This window comes from Schistocerca gregaria, chromosome 7, assembly GCF_023897955.1.
Source record: "Schistocerca gregaria isolate iqSchGreg1 chromosome 7, iqSchGreg1.2, whole genome shotgun sequence".
Lineage (NCBI taxonomy): Eukaryota > Metazoa > Arthropoda > Insecta > Orthoptera > Acrididae > Schistocerca > Schistocerca gregaria.
The window spans coordinates 197,242,782-197,267,429 of record NC_064926.1 but is presented as its reverse complement, the minus strand read 5'-3'; the positions used below and the strand labels follow the sequence as shown (position 1 = coordinate 197,267,429).

The window sequence follows — 24,648 nt, the reverse complement described above, 5'->3', positions numbered from 1 at the left end:
AGGAGACTATTTTTTATAATAATTTTAGATTCGTGAGTAGTCCGGAGCTCGTGGTCGTGCGGTAGCGTTCTCGCTTCCCGCGCCCGGGTTCGATTCCCGGCGGTGAAGGTCAGCGATTTTTTCTGCCTCGTGCTGACTGGGTGTTGTGTGATGTCCTTAGGTTAGTTAGGTTTAAGTAGTTCTAAGTTCTAGGGGACTGATGACCACAGATGTTAAGTCCCATAGTGGTCAGAGTCATTTGAACCATTTAGATTCGTGAGTAAACAGCCAAAATATACGGATGTTCTGCTAAACTTCGCTACCTGAGAGATTTCCGATCAAAAACAAATGATCGTAGGACAGTGTCATTTTTTGGAAACATGTGAAAGACATGCTATCAATGCCGTAGCAGCAGCCGGTACGCCTGTGCTGCCCAGCCTCGCTGCACGGAATAAATTCTCGTTTCGCTCGGACTGTATAAACTACACTACTGGTCATTAAAATTGCTACACCAAGAAGAAATGCAGATGATAAACGGGTATTCACTGGACAAATATATTGTACTTGAAATATGGGTGCATAGATCCTGAGAAATCAGTACCCAGAACAACCACCTCTGGCCGTAATAACGGCCTTGATACACCTGGGCATTGAGTCAAACAGAGCTTGGATGGCGTTGTACAGGTACAGCTGCCCATGCAGCTTCAACACGATACCACAGTTCATCAAGAGTAGTGACCGGCGTATTGTGACGATCCAGTTGCTCAGCCACCATTAACCAGACGTTTTCAATTGGTGAGAGATCTGGAGAATGTGCTGGCCAGGGCAGCAGACGAACATTTTCTGTATGCAGAAAGGCCCGCACAGGACCTGCAACATGCGGTCGTGCATTATCCTGCTGAAATGTAGGGTTTCGCAAGGATCGAATGAAGGGTAGAGCCACGGGTCGTAGCACGTCTGAAATGTAACGTCCACTGTTCAAAGTGCCGTCAATGCGAACAAGAGGTGACCGAGATCTGTAACCAATGGCACGCCATACCATCACGCCAGGTGATACGCCAGTATGGCGATGACGAGTACACGCTTCCAATATGCGTTCACCGCGATGTCGCCAAACACGGATGCGACCATCACGATGCTGTAAACAGAACCTGGATTCATCCGAAAAAATGTTTTGCCATTCGTGCACCCAAGTTCGTCATCGAGTACACCATCGCAGTCGCTCCTGTCTGTGATGCAGCGTCAAGGGTAACCGCAGCCATGGTCTCCGAGGTGATAGTCCATGCTGCTGCAAACGTCGTCGAACTGTTCGTGCAGATGGTTATCGTCTTGCAAACTTCCCCATCTGTTGACTCAGGGATCGAGACGTGGCTGCACGATCCGTTACAGCTATGCGGATAAGATGCCTTTCATCTCGACTGCTAGTGATACGAGGCCGTTGGGATGCAGCACGGCGTTCCGTATTACCCTCCTGAACCCACTGATTCCATATTCTGCTGACTGTCATTGGATCTCGATGTCGCGATCGATAAATTGCAATCGCGATGAGCTACAATCTGACCTTTATCAAAGTCGGAAATGTGATGGTACGCATTTCTCCTCCTTACACGAGGCATCACAACGTTTCACCAGGCAACGCCGGTCAAATGCTGTTTGTGTATGAGAAATTGGTTGGAAACTTTCCTCGTGTCAGCACGTTGTAGTTGTCGCCACCGTCGCCTACCTTGTGTGCATGCTCTGAAAAGCTAATCATTTGCATAACACAGCATCTTCTTCCTGTCGGTTAAATTTCGCGTCTGTAGCACGTCATCTTCGTGGTGTAGCAATTTTAATGACCAGTAATGTATAAAGAATGTAACATTTAAAGAGGAGGAGACAATAACTTGATTACAACAAGATATTGAGTTGGTGCATAAGTTCGTTGCGTTTTGTGTAGGTTTAATAAACACAACAGATTCATGCAACTGAAAGTGTAGTCATCAATAACACAGTATATTCTCTTTCACTACTTAACAACCGTCTGTCAGCGCTCGGCTATAGAAATCACGTGGTTTTGAGGGGAAGAATTCGTCGCTCTATATTCGGAGCGCATTTTCATCTGTAAAGGAAGTGCCTAATAGATTGTTTGATAGAGAGCGGAAAAGATAAAAACCTGAGGGAACAAGATCAAGTTAAGAAGTTGGGTGCGGCATGACTTCCCAACCCAACTCCTATACAGTGACTTTCGTCAGTCAGCAGAATGCGGGCGGGCGTTATCGTGCAGTAGCTTCACTTCACACAGTCTTCCCGGTCGTTGTTCTTGGATTGCGTCTGCAACACGTCTCAGTTGTTGACAGTAAATGTCAGCAGTGATGGTTACACCTCTGGGAGGCAATTTGTAGTACACCACACCGTCGCTGTTCCACCAGATGCATGTTGTTGTGGTCTTCAGTCCAGAGACTGGTTTGATGCAGATCTCCAAATTACTCTATCCTGTGCAAGCTTCTTCATCTCCCAGTACCTACTGCAACCTACATCCTTCTGAGTCTGCTTAGTGTATTCATCTCTTGGTCTCCCTCTACGATTTTTACCTTCCACGCTGCCCTTCAATACTAAATTGGTGAGCCCTTGATGCCTCAGAACATGTCCTACCCACCGGTCCCTTCTTCCTGTCAAGTTGTGCCACAAACTCCTCTTCTCCCCAGTTCTATTCAGTACCTCCTCATTAGTTACGTGATCTTCCCATCTAACGTTCAGCATTCTTCTGTAGCACCACATTTCGAAAGCTTCTATTCTCTTCTTGTCCAAACTATTTATCGTCCATGTTTCACTTCCACACATGGACTCCATACAAAGTCTTTCATAAACGACTTCCTGACACTTAAATCTATACTTGATGTTAACAAATTTTTCTTCTTCAGAAACACTTTCCTTGCCATTGCCAGCCTACATTTAATATCCTCTCTACTTCGACCGTCATCAGTTATTTTGCTCCCCAAATAGCTAAACTCATTTACTACTTTAAGCGCCTCATTTCCTAATCTAATGTCCACAGCATCACCCGATTTAATTCGACTACATTCCATTATCCTGGTTTTGCTTTTGTTGATGTTCATCTTATATCCTCCTTTCAAGACACTGTCCATTCCATTCAGCTGCTCTTCCAGGTCCTTTGCTGCCTCTGACAGAATTACTATGTCATCGGCGAACCTGAATGTTTTTATTTCTTCTCCATGGATTTTAATTCCTACTACGAATTTTTCTTTTGTTTCCTTTACTGCTTGCTCAATATACAGATTGAATAACATCGGGGAGAGGCTACAACTCTGTCTCACTCCCTTCCCAACCACTGCTTCCCTTTCGTGCCCCTCGACTCTTATAACTGCCATCTGGTTTCTGTACAATTTGTAAATAGCCTTTCGCTCCCTGGATTTTACCACTGCCACCTTCAGAATTTGACAGAGAGTATTCCAGTCAGCATTGTCAAAAGCTTTCTCTAAGTCTACAAATGCTAGAAACGTAGGTTTGCCTTTCCTTAATCTAGCTTCTAAGATAAGTCGCACGGTCAGTGTTGCCTCACGTGTTCCAACATTTCTACGGAATCCAAACTGATCTTCCCCGAGGTCGGCTTCTACCAGTTTTCCCATTCGTCTGTAAAGAATTCGTGTTAGTATTTTGCAGCCGTGGCTTATTAAACTGATAGTTCGGTAATTTTCACATCTGTCAACACCCGCTTTCTTTGGGATTGGTGTTATATTCTTCTTGAAGTCTAAGGTATTTCGCCTGTCTCACACATCTTGCTCACCAGATGGTTGAGTTTTGTCAGGGCTGGCTCTTCCAAGGCTATCAGTAGTTCTAATGGAATGTTGTCTACTCCCGGGGCCTTGTTTCGATTTAGTTCTTTCAGTGCTCTGTCAAATTCTTCATGCAACATTATGTCTCCCACTTCATCTTCATCTACATCCTCTTACATTTCCGTAATATTATACTCAATAACATCGCACTAACATTGTCTTTTGCGGATCCGTCCAGCTCTTTGTACAGGGAATTGCTGCTTTGTTTGGGCTCAACCATTCCTTTCTTTTCCTTATGTTGCCGGCAGCGGTGGCCGAGCGGTTCCAGACGCTTCAGTGCGGAACCGCGCGACTTCTACGTTCACAGGTTCGATTCCTGCCTCGGACATGGATGTGTGTGATGTCCTTAGGTTAGTTAGGTTTAAGTAGTTCTAAGTTCTAGGGGACTGATGACCTCCGATGTTAAGGCCCATAGTGCTCAGAGCCATTTGAACCATTTTCCTTATGTTAGCATAAAGACAGCATTTCTCGTCACCAGTAACGATACAGGTTAGGAATGACAGGTGTTGTTCACAACCAATTGATGACGAGCAAGCAGAGATGTTCATATGACCGTCCGCTGATTTTTGTGATTTTGGCTTAGAGCTTGCGGTACCCATACACCCGATTTTTGAACCTTCTTCATTGCGTGCAAATGTTACATGATGGTGGAATAATCACAGTTCATCACATTTGCCAGTTCTTGGTTACACTGGCATGGATCATTGTAGATTAATGGGTTTGAACGATTTTCATCAAACGCCGAATGTTTTCCTGAACACGGAGAGTCACTGATCTCAAAACGGTCCTCCTTAAAACGAGACAACCATTTGCTTGCCATGTTCTGTCCAGTGGTTGCCAGTGGCATTATTCGCAAACACGGCGCATATGTTTCTGGATGCATTCGCTGCTGTCACCCATGTATTGAACTCAGACTGAAGAATATATCGGAAATGTTCCGATTTCTCCATTTGGCATTCCATTTTCTAGCGTATACAGCTCCATTCACTATCGCCAAATGAAAAAAAAATGAGAGTATTTAAACTCAAAACAGTGAAGTACAAATAAAAAGTGACAATCTATAACAAAATCCATACCAACCGAGATACCAAAACGCGAAACAAAAATGATACAAACGATGCACCAACGCCATACTTAATCCTGGCACTCCGTCCTGTACTCTTCACTCCGTACCACCCCTCCCATGCCAGGGTTTGTTCTTCCAGTTACAAATATGACTAAACAATTATGCAGCCAGGCCAGTGATTTGGTTTATGCACACGAACCCATCAGCTGCAGTCTGGAAGTGATGAAAAAAATAAATTCTGCGCTTAAACGTATGTAGCTATCTATCACATTTGTCGTTGTTGCACCAGTCCTAAGACTGGTTTCATGCAAGCCTCGCAAAGCTATCTCATCAAGTCTTTTGATATCTGTGGAACTACTTCGCCACTTCAACAATGGATTCAGGGTGAAGTAGTTATACAACTGTTTTATTGTTTCTATCGAATCCCGTAAACTATTTCTTAATAAATCACCATTTTACACAAATGTTGTATCTGATACTAAAATGGATATGAAATTTTGTATCGCCCATCTAAACGACCCTTCTTAGGTTTCCGTGCCTCAGTCTGTAGCAACGGAACCCTTCTACGATCACACATCTGACCGACTGTTCAAAATTCTTTTTCTTAGCAACGGGTAGAGGAATAAAGATGAAATTTATATCACACACTGATGTTTATAAACCTTTAGTGGTGTAAGAATGTCAGTACAATCAAAAGATACTTGCATCTGGCCGTTTTTTTTTACCGAAAACACCTGATCTTCGCGTAAAAGTTTTCAACCTTTGCCTTTACTGGTGCTACGAATCACGTATTTGTATTCGTAAGAAAATAAAGTTTTTAGGAAGAATTCAATGTAATTGTTAAGTGGTGTATCTAAAAATATAATAGTGTATGATCAAAGTGATATACGACACACTTCTCTTTCATAGTTCTTGTCAAGCGACATAGCCAGAGTACGAATAATGAGAAATATGCATATTTTTTAAAAGTGGTTCTTTTTGTTCCGACAGTACAACAAGCAGCTTCTAAAATTCATAACACTGGATAAAAAATTGATGATGTCTCTGTGACATTTCCTTGAAAAGCTTCTTTAATTTTATCATTATTAATTGTGATTCAGCTACAGTCGCAGGTTCGAATCCTGCCTCGGGCATGGATGTGTGTGATGTCCTTAGGTTAGTTAGGTTTAAGTAGTTCTAAGACCTAGGGGACTGATGACCTAAGATGTAAAGCCCCATAGTGCTCAGAGCCATTTGAACCAAAATACACTTTCTAACAAAACGTTTCTGATCACTCATCGCTGTTTGCTCAGAAGACCACATATTAGTATCAGTCAACTACAAACAAGCCAAAGCAGGCCGTCTTGCCACATCCCACGAATTTCATTGTCGGCACAACTTACCTACATAAATACTGGGACTTAGCATTGCATAAAACCTCCATCCATTGGTCAACTGACAATTGACTGTGTTGTTTCCACAGCACTAAGTCCAGGTTACATAATTAATAAAAGTTTGAACTATAGTCATAGAACAGGGGCCGCCAAGAATTTGGATCGTGAGCTGTGCTGTCTGAGCATGAGCAGGGGAAACAGCGAACGTGCCGCATTCAAATGGCAATGCAGTCGCACTGCATACGACTTGGTTTTATATTTCACATCAACAACGAAGATCACAAACAAAAATTAATTTTCAATATTTTTAAAATTTTTGTCGTGCCGAAGACATAATTGTTATCCGGTACAAAATGTCAGCGTACGGACAGACACAGAAGATTTCTCAGATTTTCGAACTCTGGTTGCCACGTTATCGTGACTTAAATGTTTCATCAAAGAAAATAGGCCTTTCACACACATATATTTACCGGAATATTGAGTAACCTCAATGCGGAGAGGTGGAAACTCTACCTCAAGAAATCAATGTAGACGTGGTGGACAAACGGTTCAAATTGCTCTGAGCACTATGGGACTTAACATGTGAGGTCATCAGTCCCCTAGAACTTAGAACTACTTAAACCTAACTAACCTAAGGACATCATACACATCCATGCCCGAGGCAGGATTCGAACCTGCGACCGCAGCGGTCGCGTGGTTCCAGACTGAAGCGCCTAGAACGCTCGGCCATTTCGACCGGCCGTGGTGGACAGTTTTAACTTATATGGATTTATCTTTAAAACAGCAAACACGTTGCAGATCAATCAGTTACATCTGCACATGGACAGAGGCACTTTCAACTGAAACGGCAGTCTCGAAAACAGATGTAAGGCCGCCAGTGTTCTCAAAACATCTTGTAATTATTTCAAGGCCACAATGAATTACTCAAACCTCACGTTTCCTTTAACGCCAGTAAAGGAAAGGGCTGGGCTGGGCTGGGCTGTGTTTGTCAGAATGTGTCGCTTCTGTTACGCGATTTCCTTTTTAAATGCATCCTCATTACACCAGAAATAAGTTGTTTCTCACTTTGTACGTCTTACTGTAGGTAACGTACAGTCAAGTCCATTTAAAATGCTAGGACTGCAGTCCATTCCAGATGTTGTAACGTTCGTCTCTGCGCTACTTTTTCCTACATAAATTCGACAATAGCGAGTTTTAAATGGAAAAATAGTTCCAGCCATGCCCCTTGACTTAACCAACGTACTTCGCAGTAACATATAAAGTCTCCATACTCTTTGTTCAGTTTCATTTAAAACTTCATACATTTCACTATTTGTACCATCCATTTCTTCTCTTGTTGCATACATGCCAATTTAGCACAGATTAGTTCGTAATGGAGAGAACAGTGAACCTCGTCTGTCGATCGTTGTTTTTGCTCTTCATTGAAAACTAATTCTTTGGTTGATTTGGGGTGGGGGGGGGGGGAGGGGGGAGGGGAGAGAGGTGACCTAATAGCGAGGTCATCGGTCCCATCAGATAAGGGAAGGATAGGGAAGGAAGCCGGCCGTGTGCTTTCATAGGAACCATCCCGCTATTTGCCTGAATCGATTTAGGAAATCGCAGAAAACCTGGATCAGGACGGCCAGATGCGGGTTTGAGCCATCGTCCTCCCGAATGCGAGTTCAATGTGTTAAACACTGCGCCACCTCCCTCGGTGACTAATTATTTAAATTCTTTCTGCATGACATTGTAATGTTTCATACCAAATTTGCAGTACCTGTTGCTTATGCGACTGCATAATATACATCGAGAATTCTCATCCCTCTCTTCTCACATTCTCGTTCGTTTTTAAAGGCGTGATAGATCGCTAGACTGTCCCTTTTCGTGCAGCCGCTGGACCTGTGAATATCCTTCGCACCACTAACGAATAACGAAGGGGAAACAGCACTGACACAACGATTCTCCTGAACTGAAGAGACGCTTACAACCATAAAATTGCCACACCGCAATATTAAACGAAATGTCGTCCTGTACTGGGTATTTCCGAGGAGGACGGAGCGAGTCCTTTTGGCTAGTGGGGTGCACTCAGCCCTCATGAGGCCAATTGGGGAGGTAATGGCTCCAGTCACAAAAACTGACAACGGCCGAGGGAGCAGTGTGCTGGCCACATGCCCCTCCATATCCATACTCAGTGACGCCTATCGGCTGCGGATGACACGGTGGTCGGTCGGCCCCATTAGGCCTTCTGAAGCCTGTTCGGATGGAGTTCTTTTTAGAAAATCTAACGTAGTTCATTTTTGTAACGGGATACGTCTTCGCTGGACGCCACGGTTTTCGGTCTATTCAAGGAAAAGTACAGAAGTGACCTTTAAAGGCACTCCCAGACTCAGCCCCCACCAGTCATGATTTCTAGTATGTCACTCGTGGCACTACCTCCTACCACTACACAAAATTTTCCGACTGACAGAATTATTTCCCACATTTGACATTTCCTGGTCTTCATAGACTAGCCTTATTACGCCATTGGCATAGTCGAGCAGTTACAAATTGTAAAATTGATGTTTGTATAAAGTTTACCTAACAATTTTGTGAATTTTAACACCATAAAATATAGTTACATTGTTGAATTCGTCAGGTCTTCTGACTGCGAAACTATAATGCTTATAAGGGTTAAGTTTGGATGGAATTGTCAACATAATTCATTTTAGCGTAAAGTTTACGAAAGTCGTTTTTGTTTCATTATCCTCATGGACTCGTTTAAATTAGTAATATCCCAATCAGTAGGCATAAAAAAAGGTCGCATGTCGGGAATAGCAGTTGGAGTAGTTAGTGTTGTTGGAAATTTTTGTACAGTGGTAGGAAGAAGCGCCACAAATAACATACTAGAAATCCTGACTGGTGCGGGGTGAGTGTGAGGGTGGAGGTGCGTTGGAGGTCAGTCTTGTACATTGTCCTTGAATAAATCGAGGACCGGTGCCTTCGTCAAAACCATATCCTAGTACAAAATGTAAATACATTATTTTTTTTACAAATAGGTCCTGTTTATTTTATCCGTAGAACTTGTAATCTGCGCATAGAGAGCGAGAGAATATGAAAATCTTGTGTGTGGATTTGAAGGCCAGATATAAAATTGCAGGTTGTGTGAAAGACATTGACAGATAAACTTTGGGAGTTTCATGTTACAAACAAAATGCTTTCTGAAGTAGAATTTTAAGTGTGAATCTGTTACAGTTGTCCCATATTAGTCTATTGTGACATTTGATTTAACAGCATTTACTGACAGGGATAGGAAAACACCAAGAGTAACCAGCTCTCTAGCAGTGACTGAATAGCATTGCTCCAAGGTGGTAGCAGACAGACAACATGGTGAGGGCTAGCTAACAGAGCATAAATTATGGAAGTATTTCCCTGCAATTGTGAAATACACTCGTTTGCTGACCACTTGAGCATGCATGTTTAAGTCATGAACCTGTTGAATCACAGAGTAAGCATAAGAGAGAGAGAGAGAGAGAGAAGCAAAGTCTACTATATCCAATATCATGCCTCAGACTGAGACAGATTAATTTCCTTACAGCAACAGTGTCCTATTTTCAAAAGGTATTCTAGTCAGCAGTTTTTAACTACATAAATCTGCTTTAAGAGAGAACAACAATTGCTATAAAAATAAACTCTTATTATAAATGGAATAGTTTAGGTTCTATGTTACAGAGTATTACTAAATTTGTTGGAACCCTGTAAGAAAGTATATTAATTAAGAAAACCTGGTTTTAATTTGCAGGGAACGTTTCTCATACTACAAGGCGAATGATGACCGATGGAAGAATTCTGTGCGCCACAACCTGTCTATCAACCCGCACTTCCGGAAGGGCAGCAAAGCACCCCATGGTGTTGGGCATCTTTGGACCTTCGCCAATAAAGATGCACCATCACCTTCCACCCTGGTAAGCAGTGCCTGAGAATCTTTATTCACAATAGTGACCTGCATTCTTTATGCAGTCAGTCAGTAAATCATTCTTAGTGTACACCTGTTCAAGGAAAAACCTAGGCTTAGAATAAAACTGTATTACAGACCTTGAATTTCTTGTGCTCCAAGATTTTTCAGTTAGGTTAATGCAAAACATTTTGATATAGTTCTCACAGTCAGTGTCATTAACTTTTTGATTACATAAGTTCTTCAGTTATATGCATGTTGCTCCTGTGTGTTTTCTTTCATCTGCACACCCTGAATTTGGCTGTTGACTCCAAAATTTCTTGTCTCTTTATTGACGGTATAACTTCCTTGATTATCTACCCACATCCCACCCACTTCTCCTTTGTTTCCATTGTCATAATTGTCTTCCACTCCATTCTATTCCCTGAACCACTTCTTTGTGTATGTAATTTTATGGTTACAGTTTTGTTTACTTAACAGTAACTCTGAACATGCATAATTTCATTGCTCACTGAGTGAACCTTAGTTTATTGCCATAAGTAAAACATTGTAACACATTGATTATAAATTTTCCTTCTTTTTTTTGTTTTGTTTTAGTCTCCTGTTGATTTCTTTTGCTGTCTATTGAGTAGTTGTCTACAACTACCCTAAGTACAAAAGCTCATAAACTAGTGCTATGACTTCATTGTTTATCTGCAATATTTTCTTTTGTACCATTGTCTTATTATAATTGACTTTTTTTTCGCTTGACCCTTTTAAGTTTATTTGTGCTAACGGTAAACAATAACGTGTCATTTGCTAAATATAGGTGATTCTGATATATTTTAGGGATCTGGAGGCCTTCTTTAGGACTGACTTCTCATTCAAACTGAATTTCTCACTATCCCAGAGAAAGTTTAATGAAAACTGTAGCACTTACGTGTTTGCATGCACACTGTCTTGAGATGAAATAGTGTCTACATCAATTATCTCGTTTAGGAATCATGAGAGTAAAAAAGGGAGATTAGGATGTGTATGGTAGTTATATTTCCTGTTGAGCCAATGCTGGTACAATGTACCCTCTGCCATGATCTGTTCAGTGAAGTGCACAGCATATTTGTACGTTTCAATCACCATATGCACAGGTTTACCGTGCTATGGGTGCTGTAGAAACCTCTATATCTATATGGACATAGAGAACATATAACTCATTGTCATAGACAAGTTTACAAACCCTATGCGCAAATATCCTTTTATTTTTTGAATAGCTTTGCACAAATAAAGATTTTATAAATGAACTGTGAGAAAAAAGTTCAGATATTCCCATATTTACACTGAGGTGAGAAAAGTCATGGGAGATCAATATGCACATATACAGATGGCAGTAGTATAGCATACACAAGGTATAAAAGGGCAACACATTGGCATAGCTATCATTTGTACTCAGGTGATTAATGTGGTAAGGTTTCTGAAGTGATTATGGTCACATGATAGGAATGAACAGGCTTTGAATGTGGACTGGTAGTTGGAGCTAGACATATTGTTAGGGAATTCTATATACTGAGAGCCACAGTCTGACGAGTGTGCTGAGAATAGCAAATTTTAGGTGTTACCTCTCACCATGGACAATGCACTTAACAACCAATGCGTAGACTTGTCAGTGCTAACAGACAAGGAACACTGTGTGAAATAACCACAGAAACCAATGTGGGATGTACAATGAATGTATCCATTAGCACAGTGGCGAAATTTGGCGTTAACGGACTGTGACAACGGATGACCTACATGAGTGCCTTTGCTAACAACATGACATTGTCTGCAGCACCTCTCCTTGGCTGGTGACCATTTCAGTTGGACCCATGATGACTGAAGAACCATGGTCGGGTTGCATGAGTCCTGAATCCAGTTGCTAAGAGCTGATGTTAAGGTTCAAGTGTGGCTCAGACCCCATGAAGCCTCGGACCCAAGCTATCAACAAGGCACTGTGCAAGCTGTGGTGGTTCCATATTAGTGTGGGCTGTGTTTATATGGAATGAGCTGGGTCCTATGGTCCAACTGAACTGATCATTGACTGGAAATGGTTATGTTCAGTTGCTTGGAGACCATTTGTGGCCATTCATGGACTTCACATTCCAAACAATGGTGGAATTTTTATGGATCACAGTGCACCATGTCATTTGGCCAAAGTTGTTCATGACTGATTTGAAGAAATTTCTGTACAATTCAGGTGAATGATTTGTCCACCCGGATCACCCGACATGAATCCCATCGAACATTTATGGGACATAATCTAGAGGTCAGTTTGTGGACAAAATCCTTGCAATCATGGCTATAGAGGCAGCATGGCTCAATGTTTCTGCAGGGGACTTCCAATGACTCGCTGAGTCCATGTTATATCAAATTGCTGCACTACGCCAGGCAAAAGAAGGTCCAACATGACATCAGGAGGCATCCCATGACTTTTGTTACCTCAGTGTACAGTCCATATTACTCATAATGGTTGCAGAAATTTTTTTCATCAGAATCAAAACCATGGTAGAGTTCATGGCGTTATCGATACAGTTTGTGCTTTTTCTATTACAGCAATGTCAGATCTTGCCATACCTGACCAGTAATGATCCCCTGAGAGATTTTACTATTTTGCCAAGAGATTTTATTTATACTACAGTTACGCCTGAGTACACTGGTGATTCAACAAACATATTCCTTACTAAACCAACTTTTCCCTTACTACACTGTGATTTGATAGAAAATTACTCCCACAAATACTGTAAATAAACTGAACTAATAATTGATCACATCTTTCAGAAAAAGCAACAAGCCATGCAGCAGTATCTGCGAAGTGAAGTGTCACAGGATGAGACAGCAGCTGCCACTGCCAGCATTGAAGATAATAAGGAAAATCGAGTTCTTCCACAGGATATACTACTTCCTGAGTGTGAGTGTGCCACAGAAGAAATCACTCTGGAGCAATCAGCTGGAGAGATTCTTAGTGGTGTCAAGAAGGAGGTGGAGGTGCAGTATCTAGTACAACCTCACAAGGAAGGCAAGTAAACTATTTTACACCTGTTCGCACTTACGGTTTTCTGAAATCAGGTGTATAGGCCACACATTCTTACCAAGTAAAGTGCAATAATTGTCTGAAGAATGTCACTTTCCCCAATAGAATGACAAGTGTGAGACTAAAGTATCAATGCATGAAACCACAAACACCGACAAGACAAATACAATATGGGACAGAGATCATAGAGAAAGGGAAACTTGGCTAGCAACTAGCAACTAAGGTGGAAATTATATATTTATTAAAGGTGAGAAAGTGTTTCAATGCTGAACCGCAGATAGGCACAGCAAAAAGACTGTCACACAATAAGCTTTCGGTCAACAAGGCCTTTGTTGTGTGACAGTATTTTTTGGTGTGTCTATCTGCAACGCAGCATCTCTGCTACATGGTGAGTAGCAACTATCCTTTTCATGATATTTTTGCATTCCATCCAGGATTTTTCATTGTTAGAAAGTGTCTAAAGTTATTTATTTTGACTTGCCCTGATACGCAGACTAATTTACACCAACAAACTTTTGTGAAATGATGTGAGGTCATCTAATTTCAAAACCGGTCAGTTAATTTTTTGCAGCTTATAATGCAAGGCTGAATGATCACGTTTTAACAAATCATCACTGGAAATGAAGTAGAGTGTGACTAAGGATGAAGATAGCAATAGACAAAGATGGAACAAAGTATCACCAATGGTCATCTTGAAGAAATCATCTTGCATTGGTTTACAGGAAACCTGACTATAGCTGGAACTTACTCCTGAAAGGGTGTGGCCAATGTCATAGCAACTGTGCCACCTTGTGAAGTAGCTTATATAAACAACACTGACAATCAGTAATGTGATCTGAGATTTACTGAAAAGGTACTCCTGTAAGGTTCACAAAAAATCAGCAGTCATAACTAGTAGTTTCCAATGCAGGCCATATGCATGAGACATTTATTGCATGACAAATTGCTTAACATTTCAATTTCTCAAAGTTTATAACCATAATGTCTCATCAGGACAGTACCTACTCCCCCACCAATCAACGAGGATGGGGGGCTAAGCTGTGAACTGGTAGTAATTATAGCAGTGCTTGCTGTACCTCAACTTCCTGAAACATAGTTAACTGCATGGATATGTTTATGCAAAATTATGAATCATCAGGAACAAGAACTGAATACAGCATGTATTTCAATTGTATTGTTACTCCAACTGATACTGCCATATTGGATAACAAACTGTTGGCATAACAGATAACAGAGAAAGCATTGCTGCCAAAACCAAATTGATAAAATCGTACCCAACATAAGAAAAGCAATGTGCAGTCAAGAGTCATTAACATTGTTACTACTCCTACCACATTTAGTAAATGGGAAGTACACTCACAAGCAATTAAATCAGAGAGAGCAGCTGTGCCGGAAATAGAAAACACCTGCCACCACAATGAAAGGAGTAGTTCATTATCATACATAACTAGTATGTTGTCAGACCTTGTGATGGGAAAGGTACACCATGTCATCACAGCCAGATTGTAGGTGCCCACTGTGTAGGTAACCTCTAAGGTAGTGCAAGTACAGGGCATTTCACATGCTACTGTTTTAAGAATGTACCATAGATGTGTCAGTTTGGGGAATATCACCACTACCACCAAGTGAGTCCAGTACTGTGGGCTGCAATGTGTTGATGACAGAGATTGGTGTCCACTCTCATGGATTGTAGCATTAGGTAGAGAGACACTGCTGCAACATTTCTCGTATCGATCTAATGCTATGTTACAATAATTAGTGAGCATCTATACCACCCAGAAATACGTCCTTGCTATTGGGTGCAACTCGCTGTAATACTTTTTCCACATGTTTACCATTCCATATTGCTAATAACAGGGCACAGTGAAAAGTGTAGGCTCAGTAACATTGCCCTTGGGTGTTTTGTGCGTGGAAAAATGTTGCCTGGACTGACAGCTCTTTTGCACTTGTTGGCACACAGTAGCATTAACATGAGGCGAAAACATCCTGTTTTCTAACAGAGAGGAAAGTTTATACATGATGAAATAGCACCCATAATACATTTACACTGACTGTTCTATGAAATAAATTAAATGCACTGAAATAAATGGATGACTGGGGATGAAAGCAGCGAAGCTGAAATTGCAGACTGCAGAAAGTGCCGACTGTTCAGATATGCCAAACATTCTACCAGATGTACTCCTTGAAATCATAATTGGGAACAAAAGTGACAATGAAGTTTTGGGTTGGGCCTGTAGCACATGGTCAGATACCGTAATTGTTACAGAAACTGCTCATGAAAAGCACGAATTCCCAGTCTGCCATTTGTAACTACAAATTCCCCAACAGTTCTATTGTTAGCATACATTTGTTCATCTACAGCCGCACAATACACCACCCAACAGCTCCTCTACTGTGTAAGAATGATTTGAGGAACATGCTGTGAATGTGAATGTGTGACTGGTCACCAGACATGAATCCTGTTGAGCATATCTGGGGTGTTGTTGAGTAAGAAATGCACTAATCTGTGTGAGGTGTAGGTGCAACTGATTGATCATGGATCAGGATGGCTCTCTGTCTTGTGATACCTCATTGAGTCCATGCTATGATATGTTTATCATTGCAACCAACAGGAAAAAAGTTTGAGATACACAATATTAGGTAGATGTATCTAAACCAATTTGAGTGTAAATGGGCATACTGAATGATTATCACTTTTAAATGGCAGCAGCACCTACATACCAGATGAGTATAAAAAGTGAGTAAGTGAAAACAAGTAATAGGAATATTATGTAAAGTAGAAAACAACACTTTTTAAGAGACACCTTCAGGGATCTTTGAATTGTTTCACACAGTTCCCATTATAATCACTGTTCAGTGGTACTTGTGTGATAAGTTAAAAAGTGATTGATAGGTGAACTATGATAAACAAAATAGTAATGCAATACTGAAAAAAATTTCCATGTACTTTTTTCTTACATGCCTAAGATTTGAGATTAGTGTTATCTATTCCAATACATGAACCATGGACCTTGCCATTGGTGGGGAGGCTTGCGTGCCTCAGCGATACAGATGGCCGTACCGTAGGTGCAACCACAACGGAGGGGTATCTGTTGAGAGGCCAGACAAACATGTGGTTCCTGAAGAGGGGCAGCAGCCTTTTCAGTAGTTGCAGGGGCAACAGTCTGGATGATTGACTGATCTGGCATTGCAACATTAACCAAAACGGCCTAGCTGTGCTGGTACTGCGAACAGCTGAAAGCAAGCGGAAACTACAGCCGTAATTTATCCCGAGGACATGCAGCTTTACTGTATGATTAAATGATGATGACGTCCTCTTGGGTAAAATATTCCGGAGGTAAAATAGTCCCCCATTCGGATCTCCGGGCGGGGACTACTCAGGAGGACGTCGTTATCAGGAGAAAGAAACCTGGCATTCTACGGATCGGAGCGTGGAATGTCAGATCCCTTAATCGGGCAGGTAGGTTAGAAAATTTAAAAAGGGAAATGGATAGGTTAAAGTTAGATATAGTGGGAATTAGTGAAGTTCGGTGGCAGGAGGAACAAGACTTTTGGTCAGGTGAATACAGGGTTATAAACACAAAATCAAATAGGGGTAATGCAGGAGTAGGTTTAATAATGAATAGGAAAATAGGAATGCGGGTAAGCTACTACAAACAGCATAGTGAACGCATTATTGTGGCCAAGATAGACACAAAGCCCATGCCTACGACAGTAGTACAAGTTTATATGCCAACTAGCTCTGCAGATGATGAAGAAATTGATGAAATGTATGATGAGATAAAAGAAATTATTCAGGTAGTGAAGGGAAACGAAAATTTAATAGTCATGGGTGACTGGAATTCGTCAGTAGGACAAGGGAGAGAAGGAAACATAGTAGGTGATCATGGATTGGGGCTAAGAAATGAAAGAGGAAGCCGTCTGGTAGAATTTTGCACAGAGCACAACTTAATCATAGCTAACACTTGGTTCAAGAATCATAAAAGAAGGTTGTATACATGGAAGAATACTGGAGATACTAAAAGGTATCAGATAGATTATATAATGGTAAGACAGAGATTTAGGAATCAGGTTTTAAATTGTAGGACATTTCCAGGGGCAGATGTGGACTCTGACCACATTCTATTGGTTATGACCTGTAGGTTAAAACTGAAGAAACTGCAAAAAGGTGGGAATTTAAAGACATGGGATCTGGATAAGCTGAAAGATCCAGAGGTTGTACAGAGTTTCAAGGAGAGCATAAGGGAACAATTGACAGGAATGGGGGAAAGAAACACAGTAGAAGAAGAATGGGTAGCTCTGAGGGATGAAGTAGTGAAGGCAGCAGAGGATAAAGTAGGTAAAAAGACGAGGGTTGCTAGAAATCCTTGGGTAACAGAAGAAATATTGAATTTAATTGATGAAAGGAGAAAATATAAAAATGCAGTAAATGAAGCAGGCAAAAAGGAATACAAACGTCTCAAAAATGAGATCGACAGGAAGTGCAAAATGGCTAAGCAGGGATGGCTAGAGGACAAATGTAAGGATGTAGAAGCTTATCTCACTAAGGGTAAGATAGATACTGCCTACAGGAAAATTAAAGAGACCTTTGAAGAGAAGAGAACCACGTGTATGAATATCAAGAGCTCAGATGGCAATCCAGTTCTAAGCAAAGAAGGGAAGGCAGAAAGGTGGAAGGAGTATATAGAAGGTTTATACAAGGGCGATGTACTTGAGGACAATATTATGGAAATGGAAGAGGATGTAGATGAAGATGAAATGGGAGGTAAGATACTGCGTGAAGAGTTTGACAGAGCACTGAAAGACCTGAGTCGAAACAAGGCCCCCGGAGTAGACAACATTCCATTAGAACTACTGACGGCCTTGGGAGAGCCAGTCATGACAAAACTCTACCAGCTGGTGAGCAAGATGTATGAGACAGGTGAAATACCCTCAGACTTCAAGAAGAATATAATAATTCCAATCCCAAAGAAAGCAGGTGCTGACAGATGTGAAAATTACCGAACTATCAGTTTAATAAGTCACAGCTGCAAAATACTAACGCGAATTCTTTACAGACGAATGGAAAAACTGGTAGATGCGGACCTCGGAGAGGATCAGTTTGGATTCCGTCGAAATGTTGGAACACGTGAGGCAATACTGACCTTACGACTTATCTTAGAAGAAAGATTAAGAAAAGGCAAACCTACGTTTCTAGCATTTGTAGACTTAGAGAAAGCTTTTGACAATGTTGACTGGAATACTCTCTTTCAAATTCTGAAGGTGGCAGGGGTAAAATACAGGGAGCGAAAGGCTATGTACAATTTGTACAGAAACCAGATGGCAGTCATAAGAGTCGAGGGTCATGAAAGGGAAGCAGTGGTTGGGAAAGGAGTGAGACAGGGTTGTAGCCTCTCCCCGATGTTATTCAATCTGTATATTGAGCAAGCAGTAAAGGAAACAAAAGAAAAATTTGGAGTAGGTATTAAAATTCATGGAGAAGAAATAAAAACTTTGAGGTTCGCCGATGACATTGTAATTCTGTCAGAGACGGCAAAGGACTTGGAAGAGCAGTTGAACGGAATGGACAGTGTCTTGAAAAGAGGATATAAGATGAACATCAACAAAAGCAAAACGAGGATAACGGAATGTAGTCAAATTAAATCGGGTGATGCTGAGGGAATTAGATTAGGAAATGAGACACTTAAAGTAGTAAAGGAGTTTTGCTATTTAGGAAGTAAAATAACTGATGATGGTCGAAGTAGAGAGGATATAAAATGTAGACTGGCAATGGCAAGGAAAGCGTTTCTCAAGAAGAGAAATTTGTTAACATCGAATATAGATTTATGTATCAGGAAGTCGTTTATGAAAGTATTTGTTTGGAGTGTAGCCATGTATGGAAGTGAAACATGGACGATAACTAGTTTGGACAAGAAGAGAATAGAAGCTTTCGAAATGTGGTGCTACAGAAGAATGCTGAATATAAGGTGGATAGATCATGTAACTAACGAGGAGGTATTGAATAGGATTGGGGAGAAGAGAAGTTTGTTGCACAACTTGACTAGAAGAAGGGATCGGTTGGTAGGACATGTTTTGAGGCATCAAGGGATCACAAATTTAGCATTAGAGGGCAGCGTGGAGGGTAAAAATCGTAGAGTGAGACCAAGAGATGAATACACTAAGCAGATTCAGAAGTATGTAGGTTGCAGTAGGTACTGGGAGATGAAGCAGATTGCACAGGATAGAGTAGCATGGAGAGCTGCATCAAACCAGTCTCAGGACTGAAGACAACAACAACAACACCTCCTCATTAGTTATGTGATCTACCCATCTAATCTTCAGCATTCTTCTGTAGCACCACATTTCGAAAGCTTCTACTCTCTTCTTGTCCAAACCATTTATCGTCCATGTTTCACTTCCATACATGGCTACACTCCATACAAATACTTTCAGAAATGACTTCCTGACACTTCAATCTATACTCGATGTTAACAAATTTCTCTTCTTCAGAAACGTTTCCTTGCCACTGCCAGACTACATTTTATATCCTTCCTACTTCGACAACATTCCAATACAGAGGTATTTAAAAAGATGGGAGGTCATTGGGGATATTTGGATATCCATTAGAAACTTTAAACAATATCTTATTAGATACTGAAACCATGAACTAACCAGAGTTGATGATTAAAAATCCCAGCTAGCAGCATGACAAGTGGGCAATGCCAACAGTAGTAGGTCTCCTGTCATTTTGCATTTGGACAGCTGTAATTTTTATTGTTATTCTTATTTAGATGTTAAGCAAATATCTGTCAATAAACAGAGGCTGTTCAGTAAACCAAAAAAGTAGCAACTTCTTTCCACAACTGCAACATTTGTGCGTTTTTGTTTGTTTGGAGATTTATGGTCAAAAATAGGTATGTAGCAAATTAATAAAAGTTAATTAGCATGATCTTCTTATATAGTGTGTAATAATGTTTCACTCTGTTGATTTACACCTTGTTTCCCATCAGTCCTGGATGGCTATATTGTAACAAATCAGTACTTTACCGATGAAAGTGGATCCAATGGTGTCAGTGCAGAACCTGCCCTTGTTGCTGTTACGGTTTTCAGTCCAAAGACTGGTTTGATGCAGCTCTCCATACTACTATGTCCTGTGCAAGCCTCTTCATTCCCAAGTAACTACCACAACATACATCCTTCAGAATCTGGTTACTGTATTCATCTCTTGGTCTCCATCTACAACTCTTACCACCCACTTCCCATACCCCCACTTCCCTCCAGTACTAGATTTGTTATCTCTTGATGGCACAGAATGTGTCCTACCAACTGATCCCTTTCCTAGTCAGGTTGTGCAACAATTTTTTTTTTCTCCCCAGTTCTATTCAGTACCTCCTCATTAGTTACATAACCACCCATTTAAACTTCAGCACTCTTTCTTATGTTACCTTTACTGCTTGCTCAATATACAGATTGAATAACATCGGGGATAGGCTACAACCCTGTCTCACTCCCTTCTCGACTACTGCTTCCCTTTCATGCCCCTCAACTCATAACTGCCATCTGGTTTCTGTAAAAATTGTAAACAGCCTTTCGCCACCTTTTGAATTTGAAAGTGGGAAGTGCCAGTTAGCATTGTCAAACAAATAGTGTAAATGTAGGTTTGCCTTCCTTAACCTACCTTCTAAGATAAGTCATAGGGTCAGTACTGCCCTGCGTGTTCCAACATTTTTCTGGAATCCAGGCTGATCTTCACCAAGATCGGCTTCTACCTGTTTTTCCATACTTCTGTAAAGAATTCACTCTAGTATTTTGCAGCCATAACTTATTAACCTGATATTTCAAGAATTTTCACTCCTGTGAACACCTGCTTTCTTTCGAATTGGAAATATTATATTCTTCTTGAAGTCTGAGGGTATTTCACCTGTCTCATACATCTCGGTCACCAGATGGACGAGTTTTATCATGGCTGGCTCTTCCATGACTAGCAGTAGTTCTAGCAGGATTTCGTCTACTTCTGGGGCCTTGATTCGGCTTAGGTCTTTCAGTGCTCTGTCAAATTCTTCGTGCAATATTATGTCTCCCATTTCATATCAATCTACATTCTCTTCCATATCCATAATACTGCCCTCAAGTATATTTCCCTTGTATAGACCCTCTGTATACTCCTTCCATCTTTCTGCTTTCCCTTCTTCACTTACGATGGTTTTTCATCTGAGCTCTCGATATTGATACAGGTGGTTCTCTTTTCTCCAAAGGTCTCTCTTATTTTCCTGTAAGTGGCATCTATCTTTCCCCTAGCGACAAATGCTTCTAAATCCTTGCATTTGTCTTCTAGCTATTTTGCACTTTCTTTCAATCTCATTTTTTGGACATTTGTATTTCCCTTCACCTGGCTCATTTACTGCATTTTTATATTTTTCACCTTTTATCAATTAAATTCAATATCTCTCGTGTTACCCAAGGATTTATACTAGCCCTTGTCTTTATATGTACGTGATCCATTACTGCCTTCACTATTTCATCTCTCAAACGCTACCCATTTTTCTTCTACTGTATTCCCTTCCCCTGTTTTTGTCAATTGTTTCCTAATGCTCCCTCTGAAACACTCTATACCCTCTGGTTCTATCAGTTTATCCAGGTCCCATCTCCTTAAATTCCTACCTTTTTGCAGCTTTTTTTTTATTTTCAATCTACAGTTCATAACCAATAACCTGTGGACAGAATTCACATCTGCAGATCTGGTTCCAAACTCTCTGTCATACCATTGTACACTGTAGCACCACAGAAACTAGTATAGGCATGCGTATTCAAATACAGAGATACATAAACAGGCAGAGTACGGCACTGCTGTCGGCAACGCCTATATAAGATAAGTGTCTGGTGCAGTTGTTAGATCAGTTACTGTTATTATAATGAGAGGTTATCAACATTTAAGTGAGTTTTAACTTAGTATTATAGTCGGGACACGAGCGATGGGATGCAGCATCTCAGAGGTAGTGATGAAGTGGGTATTTTGTTGAACGACAATTTTACAAGTGCACTGTGAGTATCAGGAACCCAGTAAAACATCAAATCTCCAACTTCACTGTAGCTGGAAAAAGATCCTGCAAGAATGGGACCAACTACGAGTGAAGAGAATCATTCAGTGTGACAGAAGTGCAACGCTTCCACAAATTGCTGCAGATTTCAATGCTGGACCATCAACAAGTGTCAACATGTGACCCATTCAATGAAACATCATTGACACGGGCCTTTGGAGCCAAAGGTCCTGTTCCCCCTGCCACCAAACTTCACTAATTCACATCATATCTAACTTCAAATTTCCCTTTTTAAATTTTCTAACCTAACTGCCCAATTAAGGGATCTGATATTCTATGCCCCAATCTGTAGAATGCCAGGTTTGTTTCAAATGATAACGTCATCCTCCTGAGTATTCCCCTTTACCTCTGGAATATTTCACCTAGGACAACGCTACCATACAGTAGAGCTGCATGCCCTCAGGAAAAATTATGGCTGTAGTTTACCCTGGCCGTTCACAGTACCAGCACAGCAAGGTCGTTTTGGTTGATGTTACAAGGCCAGATCAGTCAATCATCCAGATTGCTGTCTCTGCAACTACTGAAAAGACTGCTACCACTCTTCAGGAACCACATGTTTGTTTGGCCTCTCAACAGATGCTTCTCCATTGTGGCTGCACCTAAAGTGTGGCTATCTGCATTGCTGAGGCATGCAAGCCTACTCACTAGCACCGAGGTCCGTGGTTCATGGGGGCAGATCTATCCTTATGCAATAACTTTCTTTCATAGTTTGTATACTCGTAATATTGCTTGTGAGCAGTCCCATAGTTTGAAAAGCCTTGTACATAAAATTGTAATCAAATGTAGATCTCTGAAACAGCACTTAGAGTTTTTACATATTTATCATCAATAAATTAGTAAACTTATTTAATCTCTGTACATTGAATTGTTTTTATATTACAAGCAAATTTAACAGTTCATCCCAGTCAACTTAAAATATGTTACGTACAATATAACACTTGCAGTTAGGTGTAATGTGGAATAGTCACAGAATAGACTGCTAAGTTATATAATTTTTGCAGTCGCAATTAAGTGTGAAGCAGCATACAAAAAATCAGTTCTTGTCACTGAATCGAAGAGAATAATTCTTGTTCCTGCTCTTCTTTTTAACACTACTACTTAGTATGTGCAGATGTTTTGAATCTGTATAATCAAGAAATTAATTTGTATACTTTTTTCAGAGTTCCTGAACCCTGTTTCAAAAGATGTCGTCGTTCAAGAATCGGGACTCCTCGACAGAGATTCCGATATATCATTTGTGGTTGCAGATTTGCCACCTGGGCTTTCTTTGGAACTAAACATGACTGATGCTGAAATTGTAACAACAGATGGCAACTTATTTGCTGAAGAATTGGGCTTCCAATATTCTGATGTGACAACTTCTCAGCTGTTGGTCTGAGTTATCTTGTTTCTTCCAAACTGAATGTGCTATCATGTAGTTGGAAAGACAAAATAAGATTATCTTCCAAACTTGTAATAGCTAAATAATATAGTTAATGTAAGGGTTAATATTGTTTTATGTGATATACTTTAACACAGCATAGGCATTATTTTATTCGACACACGTTTGTGAGTTGCCAGCTGAAGTGGTGTAAAACTCGATAGACTATTTAACGTGTTGTTTGCTGCAATTTATCACTTCCGTCCGTAGTTAGAATACAAAGGCCAAAGGTTCTGTGTTTACTTTCACATGTTATTAATTAGAAAACTCAGTGTCAACTTTTATAATATGACATGGCAAGTGTTCCACTTTTAGTGCAATATGATATGATTGAGCTAATAAATGTATGCATGTTTTAATATAACTGCTTTATGGACAGTTTATACTGTGTGACACATCGTGTACTGGTGAACTTGTGCAAGAGTATATCTAGTCCTACTGTACTTAAGATTGTAAAATAGGCTGTGATGTGTCAATGGCTCTCTTATGTTACATCAACCTTGACACTTGCAAAATAAAGACAATATTTGTAAGACTTATTTCCATACTTACATGTTTTTCTTTATTTGTATCATTTTTATATGAAATTCTCCCAAACATATTGAAAACGCAGAGGCCACCATTTACAATATTGTACTGAATCATCTGTGTTTTGTAATTCATGATTCGTAATACCATAACAAAGTCTTTACACTATTACCATGACAGTGATACTCCTGAACAGATTTAAAGTATTCTTGTAAAGTATTATGGCAGTGATGTAGCTAAACAAAGATAATTTTCTCACCACATTGACACACAGTAGATTTTAAACAGCATAAAGTATGGAATTTCAGGGAGCGCAGCTTATAAGTGAAATGTGAGAGAAGTTTGCTGCACCTAGACTAAATGACTGAAAGTTATTGATTTCGGATAGTTTACCAGGTGTAGAAATATGAAACCGGAATTTG

At 40.5% G+C, this 24,648-nt stretch overlaps 1 protein-coding gene across 1 annotated transcript in view; it reads left to right on the top strand.

The window, feature by feature from the left end:
- Nucleotides 1–24,141, top strand: part of LOC126281285 (forkhead box protein K1-like) — a 224,167-nt gene extending 200,026 nt beyond the window's left edge. Inside the window, exons 3-5 of the mRNA XM_049980107.1 lie at nucleotides 10,009–10,171; nucleotides 12,949–13,186; nucleotides 23,439–24,141. Coding sequence (XP_049836064.1) covers nucleotides 10,009–10,171; nucleotides 12,949–13,186; nucleotides 23,439–23,656 — 619 coding nt within the window. The 3' untranslated portion in view covers nucleotides 23,657–24,141. The remainder of the gene's footprint in view (nucleotides 1–10,008; nucleotides 10,172–12,948; nucleotides 13,187–23,438) is intronic.
- The last annotated feature ends 507 nt before the right edge of the window (nucleotides 24,142–24,648 follow it).